The sequence below is a fragment of the Microcaecilia unicolor genome, chromosome 2 (genome assembly GCF_901765095.1).
Source record: "Microcaecilia unicolor chromosome 2, aMicUni1.1, whole genome shotgun sequence".
Classification (NCBI taxonomy): Eukaryota; Metazoa; Chordata; class Amphibia; order Gymnophiona; family Siphonopidae; genus Microcaecilia; species Microcaecilia unicolor.
The window spans coordinates 38,138,616-38,159,737 of NC_044032.1; the positions used below are offsets into that span (position 1 = coordinate 38,138,616).

The window sequence follows — 21,122 nt, forward strand, 5'->3', positions numbered from 1 at the left end:
GTAATTTAAGTTAGATTTCTGTATAGAAAATGTAGTGGGTGCATGGAACCGTTGGAGATGGTGAAGATGACGATTGTATCTGAAATCAAGAAAGCTTGGGACAAGCAGAGTAACTAAGGGAAAGGAAGGGATTGTAGAGTTTAGAGTTGGACTTGATAGGCCATATGGTCTTTTCAGTCGTCATCTGTTTCAGTGTTTCAGATTGGTGGGTAAAGGGTAGTATTTTATTTATACCTCATTTTGAACTTTTGAATGGAAAAAAAGATGTGTAATCTGGTGCGAATGAATAAATTATATTCATAAATAAATAACTCTGGAAAGCAAGTTAATGGCACTTGTATGAGTGAGCAGCACCTTATATGCTGGCCCTTTACCAGAGTAGAGGGCATTAATGGGAACATCTGTAGTGGCTCTTTAATCCTTTTGTGACCACCATAAATATCCTGAATATCACTTTTTGTGGTGGCTGCTGTTTGCTAAACCAGAATAGACTTGGGGGGAAGTTGAGACCTTGATGTATTGTAGATCTCTCTCTCTCTCTCTCTCTCTCTCTCTCTCTCTCTCTCTCTCTCTATCTCTATGTATAAACTGCACATTATGATGTTGTGCTGCCTCTCTAGAAGTTGCAGTATGTTTCCTTGAGAGAGGTTTATTGAGTTATTTTCTGTGCAAAAAAAATCTTATTGTGGGCAATGTGTTTTTTCACTGTGCCGTAACAACACAGAAGAAAACATAATTTAGTCTGTCGAGTGAACAGATGTTACTTGAATTTCCCAGATCAGCCACACATAGTCATCTTGGCTATTTATCATGCTGATTTTTATCATTGATGAGATTAAAGTAAAACAGCATCAGAGATTAAGTATGTGTGGATTCATGTTCATTGGGCACAATATTCAACAAGATTTAGCCAGCCGCTGACCGGTTAAATCACTTGGCCAGGGCTAGCTGCTAATATTCAGTGGCATTTAACCAGCTAAGTGCCGTTGAATATAGTGGTCAACACCAAACTCAGAGGGGGCAGAGTCAGCATTTGGCCATTTAAATACGGTTATTCAGCCCTGACTGCATTAAAGTTTTTATGCAGTAGCCCATAGCCACTTTATCCCGGATTCTATATAGCGCGCCTAGAGATCAGCGCTGAAATCAGTGCGGATTTTATAACAATGCGTGTAGTTTAACAAGCTAATGAGCGCTGATGACAGCACTTAACAAGCAATAATGAGCACTAATCGGCACTGATTAGAATTTAGGCGCACAACTTGCAAAGCGTATTCTGTAATGATGTGCGAGGAACTTCTAATGTGCACAAGCAAAAAAGGGTGTGGTTATAGGTGGGGGAGATGGGCATTTTGTGAGCGTTCCGAAATGTAGACGCCCAGTTCTAGAATATAGGGCGGTGCGCCTAAATCTACACATGGATTTACACCACATTTTCATTGGTGTAAATGGATGCACGTAGATTTAGGCGCTGAAATATCAACTAAGTATATTTTATAATCGGCGCCTGTAGAATATGTTTAGTCAGCACTGATTTCAGCACCAATTTTTTTTTTTTTGGCACCATATATAGAATCTCCCCCCGTAAGGTTTGAATATCAGCTGTGAGTTAGCCACCTTAAGAAGAACCAGATATTCAAAGCTGGATCCCACACAGGCCCCGGCTTTGAATATCCGGGAATAATGCTGTTTGCGCTGACAGAAACACTCACTGCTGAATATTGACCCCATTATTTTAAATTAGAAATATTTGTATGAAATCATTGTTGGTCTTCAATTGATCCGCTTGTAATTAATAGCAATAATGATATGAGATTTACTTTGGTTAGCTTAATCTTTCAAAATTCACTTTTTAAAATGGTTCTTTACAAAATGGTATCCAAAGTATTCAAAATATTTCACACTTATAGCACCTTCCTATTTTATGGTCCTTTGAGAGAGGATAGAAGTTTTCAATGCATTTATGTGCAATCTTTCAGACTCCATAATAACTATTATATCTTTATTTTCAATTTGGAGTGCTTTGGTCAGTATCATGTACAGAGAGTCCTTATCTTTGTTAGCTGGATTTCTAACAGTACTCTATTATATGTATTTTTTTTCTTTTTCTTTGTAGCTCACAAAGGCTCATCGACAAGGCCACATGGTAAAAGTAGACTGGCTCGACCGACTGACATTTAGAGAAATTGAAATGATCAATGAGGTGGGTCATCATGTACATCTCAGCCTTACCAGGTGTTGGTCCATTTATTTATTTATTTTATTTTATTTGTGATTTGATATACCATTTTCACTGTCAGATCAAAGAGGTTTACAAACAAATTTAAAAGTTAAGAAAAGAAACTTACAAAATTTGATAGGAAAGTAAAACAAACGTACCCAATTAAAAAAAACGTCCAGTAAAACTAAGATCACAATACACTCCCTTCCAAATACCAGCGTCCCAAAGAACCATCTCACTCACTTTACTGTCCTTTGTCTTCCATTGTGATGACTGGACAGATTACCTTGATGACGATCCTACCTGGGATGGAAACCTCAGATTCATTGATGAAATAAGATTTTTTTAGATTTTGCTCACAGCTTTTTAAGTAGATATTTTGGGTACAAAACTTTCTTTTGTACCCAATATTTGACATGTTGAATTTGGCTTGGCATACTGGACTGATCCAATTTACATTTGATATATATTTCATAAGGAAGTATTCCCTTGTGTACTGCACATTTGTTTCTATGTACATTGGGAAGGAATTAAAATGACTAGCAGAATCAAATTGGAAAATAAAAAATCCTTCTATGGTAGAGTGTCCCTGCCTGGTGCATCACACGGCTATTTTGAAGACGTTCGCACCTGAGGCATGAGCAAATGTGACTTGCTTCTGCTTTATTTGAGGTATGTGAACTGGGAACCTGGGCAAGGGGTGAGGAGAGGGGGGAGATGGATGCCACTACACATCAGGGATTTAATTTTTTTGTAATTGGGGGAAGGGGGGAGGGTATGGGAAAGGCCATAAGACTACCAGGGAAAATGGTTGGTTTGGTGGGGGTTGAGTATGGGAGAGAGGGGGCCATTAGACAACCAGGGAAATGCTTGAAAATGTGAGGGAGAAGAGAGTATGGTTATAGGAGAGAGGGGAATACTAGACCGCCAGGGATACATTCAGAAGTGAGGGTAGGTAGGAGAGTCGAGTTGTTGAAGAGGGAGGGAGAGGGAACTTGACCACTGAGGGGGCCTGATGGCACGTATCCAGGACAGAGTAGATGGGTTGGGGGCTGAGAGTGGAGTGCCAGTAAACAACACCCTATCCTCTGTACCAACCCTTCTATGCTGTCCCAGATTTCTCAAAAATGTCCCTGTGATACTGCATATCAGACAGAGTAGATGGGTTGGGGGATGAGAGTGGAGTGCCAGTAAACAACACCCTATCCTCTGTACCAACCCTTCTATGCTGCCCCAGATTTCTCAAAAATGTCCCTGTGATACTGCATATCAAGATCTTTTTTTTTTTTTTTTTTGTACATGCTGTAGGATAGCAAATCCACCGCATTTGCATGCGCTGTGTGGTCAGGGCTTCCATGTGACTTTAATAGCCATCCTGAAATCCTTTCTGCCTTGCTATCCCAAGGTATGGCCATGGTAAACTTGCAGTAACCACGAACAAAGTTTTCTGTATTGGCCCCTATGTTGGGAGGCCAAGATTGAATGTTTGTTTATCCCTTGTGTTCACAAAAATTGAGGATCAAGCAGTTGAAGAAACTGCTGACAAGTTTAAAACTCAGCTTTTGTGTAATTCCACATTTGTTTGTAGTGATGACTTCTGATATACGATCACAGGAAGTGACCACCGAGTTGGAAGAACAAGCAAACCTTACGCAGTCAAACAGGTCAAATGGACGAATCTTCCAGCACTTAGGGGCCCTTTTACTAAGGCCTGCAGTAGTGTAGACGTGTGTTTTGAGCGCGCGCAGAATCATTTTTCAACGCACCTGTAAAAAAAATGCTTTTTAAAAAAAATTTTTTTTGCTCAAAATAGACGTGCGGCAAAATGAAAATTGCTGCCCATCCATTTTAGGTCTGAGACCTTACCACCAGCCATTGACCTAGCGGTAAGGTCCCACGCGGTAACCGTGCAGTAATCATCTATGCGCATAGAGTGACGATTACTGCCAGGTTTTTGCTGCGCAGCAGAAAATAAAAATTATTTTCCCGCGTGCATAACGGACACGCGTCAAAAATGAAATTACCACAAGGGCCACATGGTAGCCAGTTGAGTAACTCAAAATTGACGCATGTTGGACACACGTAGGCTTAGTAAAAGGGCCCCTTAATCACATATAAAACCAAAACATAGTCCTGTGTTGGGTCCTTTTGCTCAATAAACTACATCCTTGAGAATCTATTGATTGTATAATTTAAGTTTTGGAAGACACATCCATTTGACCTTACTGTTTGACTGCTCTTTCTGATATACAATGGCAGGAAATAGAATTCTATATTCATACCCCTAGCTTGCTTGTGGTGGATGGAACTTCACAACCCACTCAATGAGACTCTTAAGTGTACAGCGCTGCGTATGTCTAGAAGCGCTATAGAAATGATTAGTAGTAGTAAGAGTTAAGGTCATACCCCAGACCCAAAGTTAGGAGGATGAACATACTTATTTTCTTTCATTACATATACCTCCTGATTCTATAAAAGTTTGATAAAAATTGTGCTTTAGGTTCACTCCTGATTTGCATGTGTAATGTAATAGAATAACTAGCCAATTAATGTGAATAATTGGCTTTTTAACAAGCCATTATTGGCGCTAATTAGATTTAATTGGGACTTAAGTGCATAAATTTAGACGTGGGATCCACACCTAAAAGTTACGTGTGGCCCGAAGAAGGGGACGCAGAAATTGGACAGTCATGGGCATTTCAGGGCGGATTAGGGGCGTGGTTTTGAGTTAGGCATGTAATTATAGAATAACAGTGCTCAGTGTGTACATTTAGGTATGGGCATTTGCACCACATTTTCATTTATGCAAATGGCAGAGCCTAGATTTACACACAACCTCTCCACTTAGCGTTATTCTGTAAGCCATGCTGAACCTTAGGTGCGGCTTATAGAATACCATTTAAGAGGGTTATTTTTGGCGCTGTTTTTTTAGGTGCCATATATAGAATCTAGACCATAAAGCATTTTGCTTTATTAAAAGAAGTCAGTCCTTTAGCAGTCAGACCCATTGAAATAGAATGTGATATAATAAAGAACTTGTTTAACAATAACAAGAAGATTGTAACACAGTATTAAGCTACTTATAATTCATCATAGGAATAGTAATAGAAATTGCAGCAGCATTCATTAATTCAATGTACCTGACATGGCACTTAAGTAGGGCTATTATTCAGTTAAGAGACTACTTGTGATTGACTTTGTCTCCTGTAATATTGGACTTTATCCCTACCTCTCTCCTTTTCGTTATAGAGTGAAAAACGAAGCTCTAATTTTATGTACTTGATGGTAGAGTTTCCTTGTGTTAAGTGTGATGATAAAGAATATGGAATAGTTTACTATGAGAAGGTAAGGTTGGTTTTTTTTTTTTGCATTCCTTATTAAAATGTAAAAATAAGTTATCTCCTTTAAAAATGGCCATTTTCTGATCAAATGAAGCATTTCCTAGTGAGCATGCATCAGATAGGTGTCACTGGTAGATGCTTTTATACATAAAATACAAATCAAACAGTACAGCTATAAGATTGCAAAAAGCCAGCCAGTCAAGCACTACAGTTCAGGATCACAGAATTTAATGAAACTCCAAACGATTGTCAAGTTTTATATCGTTAAATTAGTTGGAACTCTTTTGCTACGTTTTATGATGATAGCGGAGAGACAAAACAAAACATTTAAAATAAAGTTTTATATTTTAAGTTTTGATATATTTGTTTTGTGTATATATGTGTGTTCTTTCAGTATTGTGCAAAGAAACCAAAATGTAGAAACTGAAATGTAGTTGGGTTCAAAAACATGCTATTTTCTCTAGAGCCAATGGATATAGAGCAGAGAGAGAGGAAGATAGTAAGGAAAGCAAAGAGTTTGCGTATTGGAGGATGGAAATAGAAATATATCTGCCAACTAAAAGAAAAAAAAAGGCAGGGCAATGATAGAGAACCATTTGAAAGTGAATGACAATTTTTTAAAAAATAATTAGTAATATTATCACGAAACAATAGTTTCCAAATTAATCTGTCAGAAACCCAAAGGCTATGGGTCTTGTGCAATAAAACTTGTGCTTGAAATTTTTTGCATGTGGTAACAATTTTGTATGTCAAACGGAAGGAAGAAAGTAGGGGAAGACCAATTTGATTCCAACTTAAATTTAATGTAATATAAAATAATCAATTAGAATAAAATAATACATTAATAGGCCCAGCCTTGTGCAGTATGCCATAAAAATAAGTATGTGTAATCACAGATCTGTGTTTCTGCTGTTAAAGCCTTCCTCAGGAATCTCTAGAAAAATAATGAACATTCAAAACATCAAATGTAAAATAACTTCTATAAATAAATAAATTAAAATACATAAATAACTAAAATGTCATAGAACATTAGAATAGTATAATGACCAATATATGATAAATATAACTTATGTGAATTAAAATTATTAAAAATATCACAATCAAACTGAACATGAAATCCAAAACATATATCCTAATACCAGGGTAGAAGTAGGATATATACTTTATTCTATGATAAAGAAAAAAGTTTATATGAAACATGACCACATCTATATATATAAAACTCACCCTCAACGTTCTATTCTCTTACGTCACTGAAGCCAAGGTTTGTAAGTTCGAAGCACTGAAGCCACGAAAATCACAGTCTGTGGGTCCCGCCCTTGCGTCAAACGTTATGATGTTGAGGGCGGAGCAATTCACTCACACATCGACGGCAGCCACAGGCAGATGATCAAAAGCCCCACGCTGTTCCAAACAGCGCTCTAAAATAGCGCTGAAACAGCGCGGGGCACTATTAGACCTATGATCAGAGATAATGCATGCAAATTTAAGCAGCGCAATTATCTCTGCTCATGGGGTAGAAATGCGAGCGAATTGTGCCTGAGCACTTGTTTGACAGGTCTGGGCTGTCAAAAGCCCAAACCTGTCAAACACAGGGGCTGGAGGTCCATGGGACCACCAGGCCCTGACTACCCCTGCCCCGAGCAACGGGGGCTGGAGGTCCGGCGGACTTATCGTCCCCCCGACGATCCCCCCTCCCCCCAGGTTCAGGGAGGGCTGGAGATCCGGTTGAGATGCCATTAGCTTCTGTATTTCATAAAGTTACCATAGCAAGTTAAACCATTTAAGCACTGACAGGCAGATGATCAAAAGCAAACGCTGGCGCTAGAGGCTGCTAGCGCCATACTAGCGCCGGCATTTGCTACCGCCCCATGATCAGAGCCCTCGAGTGCGTGAAACAACGCGCTCGAGGGCTGTTTGCGCAAGTAGCATGCTAAACAGGGCTTAGCGCATTCATAGCATGTCATGGCATCTCAACAAAAGACGAAATTTGGACACCTTTGCTTGTATCTGTTGCTTAGTTTTGGTTTACATTGTTTATTGTCCACGTGTCTGAGTGATGTGGATTGGTGGGGGGAGTTGGGGAGGGTTATGAGATGGAGAAAGGACATGTTATTTACTGTGTTTCCTTTTAGCATTTCCTTACTTTTGCAGGTATGTTTGATTTGTAAGTCTTGGTGCTTTGTTGGGACTGTTCTGTTCACTTGGTTTTGTATTACCTCATTTGTCTTGCTGTTTGTTTTGCGATCCTTGTAATAAAGTTATCTGCTTAAATAATTTAAAAAAAAAAAAAAAAAGAGTTAGAAGGGTTGCTCAGTTTTGCATGCCTGCACAGGAATTTGCAGTAGTTTGAGTTTCATTCTGTTTATGCCAGAGGTACTAATATTGCCTATTTTACAACAAATGAATTTGGCAGTCATAAAATGTTCATTTTGTTTAGTTTCCTGTGCTATTTATGGGGCTTCATTTCTTTTAAAATTCATTTTGGGGATAATATTGTAAGAGCTGTAAAGGGTGCACACTATTTATGACACAGGAAAAATCTCCCCAAATTTTGGTTTTCTTTCTATGTTGCAGATAGCATGCACTCTGTTAACATTGCCCATGTCTCTTCAAATTAATACACCTCTCTAGTGAGCAATGGACAGATGATTGGGACTCTTCATACCAGGGGTTGTGAATAAATCACATCAGCTTATTCAAAATATAGCAGCAAAATTGTTGGGAAGAGTAAAGAGAGATGATTGCTACCCTTATTTTACAAGGGTTATGTTGGATCTGAATAACAGCTAGATTAATTTTTCTGTTCCATAAGTGCCTTTTATTCAAAGAATTTGATTTGACAGGTCTTTTTGACATGTATGAGCCATCATGAATTTTCCAATCTTAACGAGGATTACTTGTGACATTGTCATTGGGGACTGGGAGCCAGCCACTACATTGATGCACTTTCTTGTAGTTGATTTTGGACAATATTATGTGGCTTGGTTATTATCTTTGCAGCTACAGAATGAGACCAATCAGTTTAGGAAAAAGACCAAAATCAGATTGTAACATACTTTTTCCTAGAGTGAAATAGTAGGATATTCTTACTTTTTCCAGACGAATGCTGTGAATAAAATGGTGGTGGGCTATTGACAGGACAATGGGTTAGATATATATGAACTTGAGTAGTTTTATATTTGTTCTTATTCAAATTTTGTGGCAGTTTTCTACATTGGCACTTAGGCACCCCAATGCCATTCACTTAGGACTAAATTCAATGAATGGTGCCTAAAAAATCGGCACAAAAACAATAGCGTTTAACGCCAGGGCCGCCGAGAGACTAGGTCGGGCTCAGGGCAAGGGCGCCGCCCCTATGCTGCTGCTGCCCCCCACCGCTCCCTGCCGCTCCCCCCACTGCTGCAGTCCCCGGTCTCACCTGCCTGCCTCCACGGCTCCGGGCCCCCTGCATTCAAAGCGGCAGTCGCAGGTCGCCTCTCTTCTGGCCTTCCCTCCCTGTGTCCCGCCCTTGTCTGATGTAACTTCGGGTTTCCGTGAGGGCGGGACACAGGGAGGGGAAGGCCTGAAGGGAGGCGATCTGTGACTGCCGCTTCAAATGCAGAGGGCCCGGAGCCGAGGATGCAGGCAGGTGAGACCGGGGACTGCCACACCGGCGGCCTGGCACCGGGCCCGTGGAATTTTGCCCCTCTCTGCCCCCCCCCTCTCGGCGGCCCTGCTTAACGCTATTCTGTAAACAGTGCTCAAAGTTAGGAGCCATTTATAGAATAGCACTTAGCGCCGGGAGCCACAACTACTTTTAGGCGTGACCATTTATACTAACGAAACTCTGGTATAAATCCCCACACCTATTTCCCTTTATTCTATAACACACATAAATTGGAATGCCCCCAATACACCCATAACCCTCCCATGGCCTCTTTGGATCTGCACATACATTTTACACACACAAATTTTAGTTGATGCCAATTAGAACTGATATTGATAGCATTCAATTATCTCCACTAATTGACTCGTCATTCAATTGAATTGTATGCATGCAATTTTTAGTGACTTTTATTATAGAATTTGGGAGTTAATGCGCATTCTATAACAACATCTTGACACCAAGTTTCTGTCATAGAAAGGTTTTTTTAAATTTGTAATAAAATGTTCTAAAAAAAGAATACTAGTGTAAGTCGACATTGGTGTGCCTAAAGTTAGTCACCAATAGTTACACCAAGTTAATTGTGGCCTGAAGTGCGTGTAACTTGTAGTATAAGTTATATATGTATATCTCAGAGACAAGCCCAAGACCCACCTAGGTGCATATGTTATAGAAAGCACCTAGGCATAATTGCCAATTAGTAGTACCAATCATGCACAAAACTTGTGTGCACAATTGGTGCCTGTCTTTAGGTGCTAATTTATAGAATTGCCCATTTTGTATTTATATTATCTATTCATTTGATAATTTATATTTATTTTTTTCTTACATTTATATCCCGCATTTTCCCACCTATTTGTAGGCTCAATGTGGCTTACATAGTACCGGAGGGGCGTTACAGACTCCGGTGTAAACAAATACAAAGTGATGATGTGGTAAGATAAAGTTCATGTGGCACAGCCACACTAGGGAATCGTACAACGGAAGAATTGTGTTATGTCCATTACGTTTTTTAGTTTTGTTGTATTGCAGAGATCAGGCATTTATGTTGGATCGGTAGGATATGCCTTTTTAAACAGGTTAGTTTTTAGTGTTTTCCGGAAGTTTAGGTGGTCGTTCATAGTTTTCAAGGCTTTTAGTAATGCATTCCACAGTTGTGTGCTTGCTTATGTAGGAAAAACTGGATGCGTAAGTTGATTTGTATTTGAGTCCTTTGCAGCTTGGGTAGTGCAGATTTAGGTACGTTCGTGTTGATTTGCATGTGTTTCTAGTTGGTAGGCCTATATTGTTATAGTATGTACGTACATTACTAGGCCTATTCAACTATGTGTTTGCTTTTAAGATGTATTTTTATTTTTGTGTCATAAATGCATTAACTGCATTTCTATCATGTTTTGTTGTCAATTGTATTGATGTTTTGTGGGAAATATGGGTGTTCAAGATACAATAGATAAAATTTGTTTAGCTGTAGGAACCAAGGATTGCTACCTTGTGCTGAAAAACAGTTCTAAATACTTCTTTAGGTCTTCTTTTATCAAGCCATGCTAGTGATTCCGACGTGACAGTGCTGATAGAACCCTTTAAAAATGAATGGGCTTTGTGAGCATTACCGCACCGGGAGCTGCTAGCATGACTTGATAAAAGAAGCCCTTAATCTGCCTAAATCTGAGCCCCCATTGCTGGTCAATCTGAGTCTAGTGTAGGTTGGCCCACAGTTTCATTGATTGTGTTGCCTTAAGTTTGTTTGATCTAGGTCTGGTTTTACTCAAAATTAGTCCACGAGGAAAGATTTTATTGTGACATTTTTTGTGGAGGAAATAAATATCAACAAAATAAAAACTGAGTTTTCAAATGATCTACTTAGGTTCCTCTGTGCTATGAATAGAAATCAAACAAAATAAAACATGGAAAAGAAAATAAAATGATATCTTTTTTATTGGACATAATACATTTCTTGATTAGCTTTCGAAGGTTGCCCTTCTTCGTCAGATCGGAAATAAGCAAATGTGGTAGCAGATAGTATATATCACTATACAGCAACATTCCACATGCGGATGGCATAGCTGCATGTGGAAGACTCCTAAAAAAAAATCCACACTGGACCATCAATACTCACCAGAAACTATTACAAAATTAATCAAATTCATTTTAACTCACAACTACTTCCGCTTTAACAATGATATCTATCTGCAAATAATGGGCACCAGGACAGCACCCCAATATGCCAACCTTTTTATGGCAGAGCTGGAAGAGACATTTCTGAATACATACCAGACCAAACCTCTAAAATACTACCGGTACATCGATGACATTTTAATGATTTGGACGGAGGGGGAAGAAACTCTGAAACAATTTTACTATTCCTTCAATACATACCATCCTACAATCAGATTCAAAATTGACTACTCCCCAGAAAAAGGTCAATTTTTTGGACACCACAGTCTCAATCAGTGATGGCTGTATACAAACATCTATATACAAGAAACCCACAGACAGATGCAGCTACCTCCACAACTCCAACTTCCACCCTTCACATACAAAAAGATCCATTATTTACAGCCAAGCCACAAGATACCACCGTATCTGCTTGGACCCAGAGGATAGAGACAGACACCTTGAAACCATGACTGCATCCTTCAAACAGAAAGGCTACAACCCCAAAATAATCTCCAAGAATATTGCCTCCTCCCTCAAAACACCCAGGGAAAATCTGCTACAGTACAAAGAAAAAAAAGCCATAGACAGAATTCCCCTTGTAGTGACATACAACCCAGAGCTGGAGAAACTGAGGAAAATCATAAGAGACCTACAGCTGCTACTCCAGGAAGTTGAATTACTGAAAGAGATATTCCCATCCCCACCAGTGCTGGCCTTCCGACAGCCACCAAACTTAAAACACAAGCTGATCAGAAGTAAACTCCCAACACAGACGGAAAAAGAAAAGGGCACGTTTCCCTGTAACACATCCAGCTGCAAACTATACCAAAACATTTCACAAGACCCCACAGTCATTCACAAGGGAAAAATATTCAACATAAAGGACTATTTTACATGCTCATCTTCCAATGTGGTATATATCATTCAGTGTAAAAAATGTAACAAAGGATGCTATATTGGAGAAACAGGCCAGATGCTTAAGACAAGATTCAATCTGCACAGACATCACATGAAAATAGCCGGTGCCAGTGAAGGCCTCACCCCTATGGGCCAACACTTTACAAGACCAGAACACTGCACCAGTGATTTCACAGTAAGAATACTGAAAGGTAATTTTAAAACAATACAGGAATGTAAGACCTTTGAAATAAGAATGATTGAATATTTTAACACCCAACAAACAGGACTTAATAAGGATATGGGTTTTCTAACTCATTATAAAACATAAAGCTGTATTTCTCTGTTTATTACCCTCCTCTCACCTACCAACACCCATCCTGTTAGAATATCAATGAAATGCTTTGATGTCCCCATGCATACCCCCACCCTCCCACTCTGTCAGACTGTCAAAGTAATGCTTGGATGTTTCTCTTATATATCTGCTAACACATTTGCTTATTTCCGATATGACGAAAAAGGGCAACCTTCGAAAGCTAATCAAGAAATGTATTAAGTTACGTCCAATAAAAAGGTATCATCTTATTTTCTTTTCCATGTTTTATTTTGTTTGATTTCTATTGATAACCTTTAAGAGTGGACTAACACGGCTACCACACCTCTCTACTCTGTGCTATGTAAATAAGCCTAATAGTAACTTAAAGGATGTGAAATACTTAAGAAAAATGAGACTTGTTAAATAGCTGCTTTATAGAAGCACATTCTTGACCTCGTTTCTGTTGCTGTTAGAATGAAATAATGCCACTGCATTAGTTTGCTTATTTATTTAGGCTGTAGATACTAGGAAATTGTTCATAAATTAATGCCCACCTATTGATACTTGTCAGGGTTCCAGTCACCAGTCCAGCATGGCGCATAATGGAAATAGACTCTTTTTACCTTCCACCAGTGATGAATAGCCTAAGTGAAGATTACTTGTCACGCTTGGATTGATAAATTTGTTTTTTAGCGTTGTGACAAAGAACAAGCCTGTTAAACGTCAGGTGCTGAAAACTGATTTTTCTCCGAGAGGGATTGTGTGCTGTGCCGTACATGCTGCAGTGGCTCTTAATGCCTTTGCTTTCTTTGCTGACTTTTTTCATGATACAGAACTTCAAGTCAGAAAAGTGTCAGGACACTTGAGATAAGGAGTTGATGACCTCCATTTTGTTCCTGCAAATAGCTCTCTTCGTCTTCCAGATGAAACATTAAAATACAGTCCTGTCTACACTTTTGGCAGTATGATAATGACCTGGACTCTTACAGCATCTTTTATCTTAATGAGGGTCCAAATTAGAGAGTTGCATGGGGACAGAAATCCAACCCATCCCCACTGGAATCCAACCCGTCCCCGTGGGGAGTCTAACCCATCCCCGTCCGACCCCCACTGGAAATCTAACCCATCCCCGCAAGAAGGTAACCTGTCCTCACCCAGTCCCACAAGAATTTAATGGTACATTAAAAAAAATTGCTGTTGGCTCTCTCAGTCTCTCTCTGTGTTTGAGCCACAGCATTGCAGGCAGGCAAGGAATGAAGGGAAGTTGGAACACTCTGGTGCACACATGTAAGACTTCTCTGATTCACTGTGTACTAAGAGATCGCCACATTAACGCGCCAGTAGGTCAGGTGACACCTGATGCTCTTGCCTATGGCAGAGCTTGAACTCTGTGCATCAGCCCGGGAGCAGAGAGGATTAATAGTAACATAGTAAATGACAGCAGATAAAAACATGATCGGTCCATCCAGTCTGCACAATAGTCACAATCATCAGTTCATGATTAAATCAACAATAAATGTGATATTATATACTTGATTATGGTCTTTCTGTGGCGTTTCCGGGACATAGACCATAGAAGTCCGCCTGGACTTATCCTTATGTTCCAACTGCTGGAGTTGCCCTCCAAATGTACTTTACAATTAGTGGAGGAGTGGCTTAGTGGTTAGGGTGGTGGACTTTGGTACTGAGGAACTGAGTTCGATTCCCACCTCAGGCACAGGCAGCTTCTTGTGCCTCACTTCCACCACTCTCTCATTGATGCCGTGCTTTTTTTAAATGGCCGCCGAGACTTCAAGCAGTAGTCTTATGAGATTACCGCGTGAAGTCTCGGCGTCCATTTTGAAAAAGCATGGCACTAGTGAGAGAGTGGCGGCAGCGAGGTAGGAAAGAGGTGGGTTCTTAGACCACCAGGGCATTCAGTGCTCAGGTAGGCCGGGCGACAATGAGCAGGCGGGCGGGGGGAGAGTGCAGATTCTGCACAGAAATGTTAAATTCTTCGCTCTGCATACGTAAATTCCCGCAGGAATATCGCTTGCATATTCATTGTAGATAACCTGAAAACCTGATAAAATGTGTGTGTGCGGTGGAGGGGTGGCACCAGATTAGGTTTGAGAATCTCTGCTCTAAAACATATTTCCATAAATTCCTTATTAAAAATTTCAAATGTACTTTTTTCAGGTTTATTTAGAAGGCAAATTGAGCTAAGATAATATATGTATAAAGTATCTTTCGTAAAATGGCAGCATGACAGGTTGATCATTCATTTAAATAAATTCTGTAATATAAGAACATATAAGAGACTCTGAAAATTATGACAAAGTTTGCAGAGCTGTTATGTCGGGAAGAACTTATCTTTTACAGACCCTGCTGTTTTCTAGATTTTACATATAATACAGTGGTGTGGTAGCCTTTGGAAGGCAATACCTTCTTCTATAGATCAGAAATGAGCAAATGATGACATGTATCAGAATATTTATGAGAAACCTAAAAGCATTTCAGTGATAGTCTCATGAGAAAGATATGAGTGGTGTGGGGGGATGTGAGAAACAGGGAGAGATGGATGGATGGATGGATGATCAGAGGGTGACAAAGCAGTATTATTTTATGGTTTAAAATGTGATAGGAAACCTAAGATCTTTGTTACATCCTGTCTGGTGGGTGTCAAAATGTTTCATTTTAACTAAAAAAGGTATTTCATTTCTGGATGGTTTAAAATTCTTCTTGTAGTATTCTCGCATAAAGTCATTACTTCAGTACTCTGGTCTTGCAAAATGCTGCCCTCCAGAGGTATCACCCTGGTTAGCACTGTGGTGTTTGACTATGGTGTCTGCGTAGGTTAATTTTTGTTTTTAGCATGTAGCTTGTCTCTCCAACATAGCATCTTTCGTCACATTTTTTTCATAGAATAATATCGTTTATTAAAAATGTACTATACCACTTTTGTTGCATACAAATTAAAGCGGTTTGCAAATAAAATAATAATCAAAACAAGAAATTGGAAAAGAACATCAATTTAAAAATAGGAGAGACTTAACTACAAAGGCATTCATGCAAAGTACAATCTTACAATATAACGAGGTTAGAAAAGAAGCAAACTACGTTTGAAGATAAGCATGTGTAGGGTCTCCTTATGCTGAATGTTTTTCCTTTGTGAGTGGTGGGGTCCTCTGATAAACGTTGGCACTTATCCAGAACTAGAAAAACTGAGAAGAATCATAAGAGATCTACAGCCACTACTCCTGGAGGATGAATTACTGAAAGAAATATTCCCAGCTCCACCTATGCTGGCTTTTCGACAACCACCTAGGCTGAAACCAAAATTAGTGAACAGCAAACTCCCAATAGAAACTGAAAGTGGAGTGGAGGAGTGGCCTAGTGGTTAGGGTGGTGGACTTTGGTCCTGAGGAACTGAGTTCGATTCCCACTTCAGGCACAGGCAGCTCCTTGTGACTCTGGGCAAGTCACTTAACCCTCCATTGCCCCATGTAAGCCGCATTGAGCCTGCCATGAGTGGGAAAGCGCAGGGTACAAATGCAACAAAAATAAAATAGATACTATTGGAGATTCTACATGGAATGTTGCTATTCCACTAGCAACATTCCATGTAGAAGGCTGCGCAGGCTTCTGTTTCTGTGAGTCTGACGTCCTGCACGTACGTGCAGGACGTCAGACTCACAGAAGCAGAAGCCTGCGCGGCCACATTGGTGATCTGCAAGGGCCGACTTCTCAAATAGCAGCAACAGTGGAGGAGTAGCCTAGTGGTTAGGGTGGTGGACTGTGGTCCTGAGGAACTGAGTTCGATTGCCACTTCAGGCACAGGCAGCTCCTTGTGACTCTGGGCAAGTCACTTAACCCTCCATTGCCCCATGTAAGCCGCATTGAGCCTGCCATGAGTGGGAAAGCGCAGGGTACAAATGCAACAAAAATAAAATAGATACTATTGGAGATTCTACATGGAATGTTGCTATTCCACTTACAACATTCCATGTAGAAGGCTGCGCAGGGACGTCAGACTCACAGAAGCAGAAGCCTGCGCGGCCACATTGGTGATCTGCAAGGGCCGACTTCTCAAATAGCAGCAACAGCAGCAACCTGTTCCGGGGCAGAGGGAGCTGCAGTGAACGAGAGAAGTTAGCGAACTCTCTCTCACAGCAGGCGCGCGCCGCGGCACCCCCCCAGCGGCGTGCACCTGGGGCGGACCGTCCCCCCTCCCCCTTGGTACGCCACTGGAGAGTTGCACTGGAGCAGAAATCTAACCAGTCCGCATGGGGAAGCTAACCCATCCCTGCCCTTCCCCATGGGGAACTAATCCATCCCTGCCTTTTTATTTCCTCTATCCCAGCCCCTGACCTGCCCTTGCTGTTCCACAGTCACCTTGGACCCCCCTCCCAAGAAAGCCAAATTCTATAAGCAGTAAATATACTAGTAAAAGTAACAACATTTTCTTCTGTACTCTGAATACAAAATTTAGGTGCACATATCCATGAGCAGCTTGTCCTCCTCTCCATCCCCTTCTGTCCCATGTGCTTTATTTCTGCTTTTCACTTCCCTACTCCTCCATATAGGTCCCCTTTACCAATCGTTTTTCCCTCTTCCCTGCACCCACCCACACTCCCTCCGCCCTTTTTACCAAGGAGGTTAGATAAAACAAGAGACAGGGTGAGCCTATCTAGCCCATTATATTGGCTGAAGCCAGTAGGCGGAGATTGACACCATATTGGTTCACCCAAAACAATAGCAAACACTATTGAAAACAATAGCAAAAAGATTATCCTATATAATAAAACTCACCCTCAACATTCTGAAGACACTGACGTCAGTGAAGCCAAGCCACTGACGTCACTTCCTTCAACACAGGTTCAAAGGTTCGTGGTGGTGAAGCCACCGAAATCGCCAAGTCGCCGGGCCCCGCCCTCGCGTCAAACGTGATGACGTCGAGGGCGGAGCAATGGCTTACAGTGCGGGAAGCAATGGCGTCTGAACGACCAAGGGGTCGGTAGGTACGTAGGGAGGGAGGGAGAAGGGGGGGGGGGGGGTGTTGGGGAGGAAAACCTTGCTAGCGCCCATTTCATTTGGTCCAGAAATGGGCCTCTTTTACTAGTTATAAATAAGGGACTTTTTTTTTTAACATTTGTATCACACATTATCCCAAGCAAATTCTGATTCAATGTAGCTTACCTTTGAAAATACGGTGATACAGAATAATAGAATTCAGTTATATCATGGGAGCAAGTAGATGGATATGTCTGAAACATTTTAAAAAGTTGAGATTAGCATATATAACCAACTGGGCATTTAAAAAAAGGCAAGTGCACTTTTATAATATACCACTGCAATCCACAAAAGGAGCAAGTTCCCACATGCCATTTTTGTTCTTTTGATGTAGGCACAGGAAAAAAAAATTAAATGCGCCTAGGTTTCAACCTAATTCATGTTTAATGTGGGATATAAATGCCATAAATAAGTAAATAGATAGAAACTCTGAATGTTGAGCACCTGATTCTCATAACATGTCTGTCTTATATTCATGCAGAGATTTTTTTTTCCTCCTGCTAAAGGGCAACTAGCAGTACTAGGGTGTCCTTTTAACCAGCCTCTCCAAATGACACACTGATTATGATTTATAACAAATTACTACTCTACCAATAAAAAGTTATTCCATCATTATACTTCCTCTGTGTACATTCGTTTGCACAAGCCGGCATGTTTGAAAATCTAAGTGAGATTAAATAAAAATTCTACCAACAATAAAGAATGACAGTGTGGATGCAGCAGCTTGTAGGTTTACTTGCTTTGTTTTGAGTGCACAAGGATCCAGCTGCGTGAGGAAGGGGAAACAGATACATTATTATTTATTTATTATTGTTTTTACTGTACACTCCCACCCACCCACATATTCCAGACCTCCCCTCCAGCCCTAGGTGCCCTCCCGGCACATATCTCAATCCACCCTGGTGGTCTAGTGGATTCTACGGGCCAGGAAAGATCCCCAGTCTTTCCTGCCCACTGCCGTTGACCCTCTTGCTGCCACATCTGCTTTAAAATGGCTGCCAAGACTTCCAGTGAAGGCCTCGCAAGACTTGTATTGAACAGACGTTCAAATATTTGAAAGGTATTAATCCGCAAACGAATCTTTTCCGGAGATGGGAAGATGGGAAGGCGGTAGAACGAGAGGACATGAAATGAGATTGAAGGGGGGCAGACTCAGGAAAGATGTCAGGAAGTATTTTTTCACAGAGAGGGTGGTGGACGCTTGGAATGCCCTCCCGCGGGAGGTGGTGGAGATGAAAACGGTAACGGAGTTCAAACATGCGTGGGATAAACATAAAGGAATCCTGTGCAGAAGGAATGGATCCTCAGAAACTTAGCTGAAATTGGGTGGCGGAGCAGTTGGGGGGAAGAGGGTGTGGTGGTTGGGAGGCGAGGATAGGGGAGGGTAGACTTATACGGTCTGTACCAGAGCCGGTGATGGGAGGCGGGACTGGTGGTTGGGAGGCGGGAAATACTGCTGGGCAGACTTATATGGTCTGTGCCCTGAAAAGGACAGGTACAAATTCAAGGTAAGGTATACACATATGAGTTTGTCATGGGCAGACTGGATGGACCATGCAGGTCTTTTTCTGCCGTCATCTACTATGTTACTATGTAAGTCTCGGCAGCCATTTAAAAAAACTGATGTGGCAGCAAGCGGGTCAGCGACAGCAGGCAGAAAAAATAGGGGAGCTCTCCGGCCCCGAAGAATCCACTAGACCACCAGTGTGATTGAGGTATGTGCAGGGATGGTACCCTGCGGCTCGGGGAAGGAGAGGCAAAGCTCAAGTCACCGTGCATTTCTGGGTCTATTCCAGTGGACCCGGGTCCATTTTAGGGGTTGGGGCAGTTGAGAGAATACGTTTTTAGATTGGTGCAGTTTGCAGGGGTAGTTTTAGGGAGTGGGGTGGTTTGGTAGTGGTATAGCAGTTGCAGGGGATATTTTTGGGTGTGGGGGTAGTATGTGAGATAGGACTGCTTTTGCAGGGGTTAGTTTCTGCTGATGGGGGTTGTTTTTGAGGATGTGAAAGTTTACAGGTTTTTGGATGGTTTTGAGTGTGAGGAGAAGTAGCAGAGGGGCAGTTTGTGGGGAAGTACAACAGTTGTTGGAGGTAGTTCTGGGGTGAAACAGGTTTTGGCTGTGAGGGCAGTTTGCATTGTAATGGGTAAATTGCATATTTTTAAGGGACTTGGCAGTTTGTGGACTGGTGGGGCAACTGTGGGGGTAGTTTTCTGGGGGTGGGGTAGTTGCAGGGGGGAATACATTTTTGGAGTGGGGCAATTTGTTGGTGGGACATTAAAGATTTTGGTGTGAGAACACTTTACATTGTGGTGGGGGAGTTGCGGGATGTTTTTTTTTTTTGGGAGGGTGGGTGGGATAATTGCAGAAATAGTTTTTGTGGGTGAGGCAGTAACAGGCTATTATTTAGGGATAGGGCTGTTTGAGGGATGGTGGAACAGTTGCAGGGTGTTATTTTTAGGAGAAGGGGAACTTTATAGGGTGATGAGAAAGTTGTGGGGGGCAGATTTATTAACTTGGAGGGGAAGAATCGAACGGCGCTGGCGATCTATTTTGGCGGCGCCGCAAACAGCTGGCCGAACCGTATTATCGAAAAAGATGGCCGGCCATCTTTTCTTTCGTTAATACGGTTTGGCCCGGCCAAATGCCAGAGTTCGCCGGGTTTGAGATGGCCGGTTTTGTTTTTCAGCGATAATGGAAAAAAAATGCCGGCCATCTCAAACCCAGCAAAATCCAAGGCATTTGGTCGTGGGAGGAGCCGGCATTTGGTCATGGGAGAAGCCAGCATTTGTAGTGCACTGGTCCCCCTGACAAGCCAGGACACCAACCGGGCACCCTAGGGGGCACTTCTAAAAATTAAAAAAAATATACAAATAGCTCCCTTACCTTGGGTGCTGAGCCCCCCAAAACCCACTCCCCACAACTCTACACCACTACCATAGCCCTTATGGGTGAAGGGGGGCACCTACATGTGGGTAGAGTGAGTTTTTTTTTTTGGGGGGGGGGGGGGGTTGGAGGGCTCAACACTTACCACCACAAGTGTAACAGCTGGGGGGGGGGGGGCTGGGTCTGCCTGCCTGAAGTCCACTGCAACCAACAAAAACTGTTCCAGGGACCTGCATACTGCTGTCAGGGAGCTACATTTGAGGCTGGTATACAGGCTGGCAAAAAAGGTTTTTATTTTTTTTAGTGTGGGAGGGGGTTGGTGACCACTGGGGGAGTACGGAGAGGTCATCCCCCATTCACTCCGGTGGTCATCTGGTCAGTTGGGGCACCTTTTTGAGGCTTGGCCGTGAAAATAAAAGGACCAGATAAAACCGGCGAAATACTGATTAACACCGCTTTTTTTTTCCCATAATCCGCGAAAGCCGACCATCTGGTAGCCACGCCCATGCCCGCCCATGTCCCGCCTTCGCTACGCTGCCGACATGCCCCCTTGAACTTTAACCGGCTCGGTAACGGGAAGGCGGCGATGGTGTCAAAAAAGTAGCTTT

At 41.7% G+C, this 21,122-nt stretch overlaps 1 protein-coding gene across 1 annotated transcript in view; it reads left to right on the top strand.

Annotated features, from left to right (window-relative positions):
- PIK3C3 (phosphatidylinositol 3-kinase catalytic subunit type 3) overlaps positions 1–21,122 on the top strand; it is a 333,547-nt gene that overhangs the window by 63,884 nt on the left and 248,541 nt on the right. The window contains exons 5-6 of the mRNA XM_030192881.1: positions 2,117–2,203; positions 5,471–5,566. Of these exons, the coding sequence (XP_030048741.1) occupies positions 2,117–2,203; positions 5,471–5,566 (183 nt within the window). The remainder of the gene's footprint in view (positions 1–2,116; positions 2,204–5,470; positions 5,567–21,122) is intronic.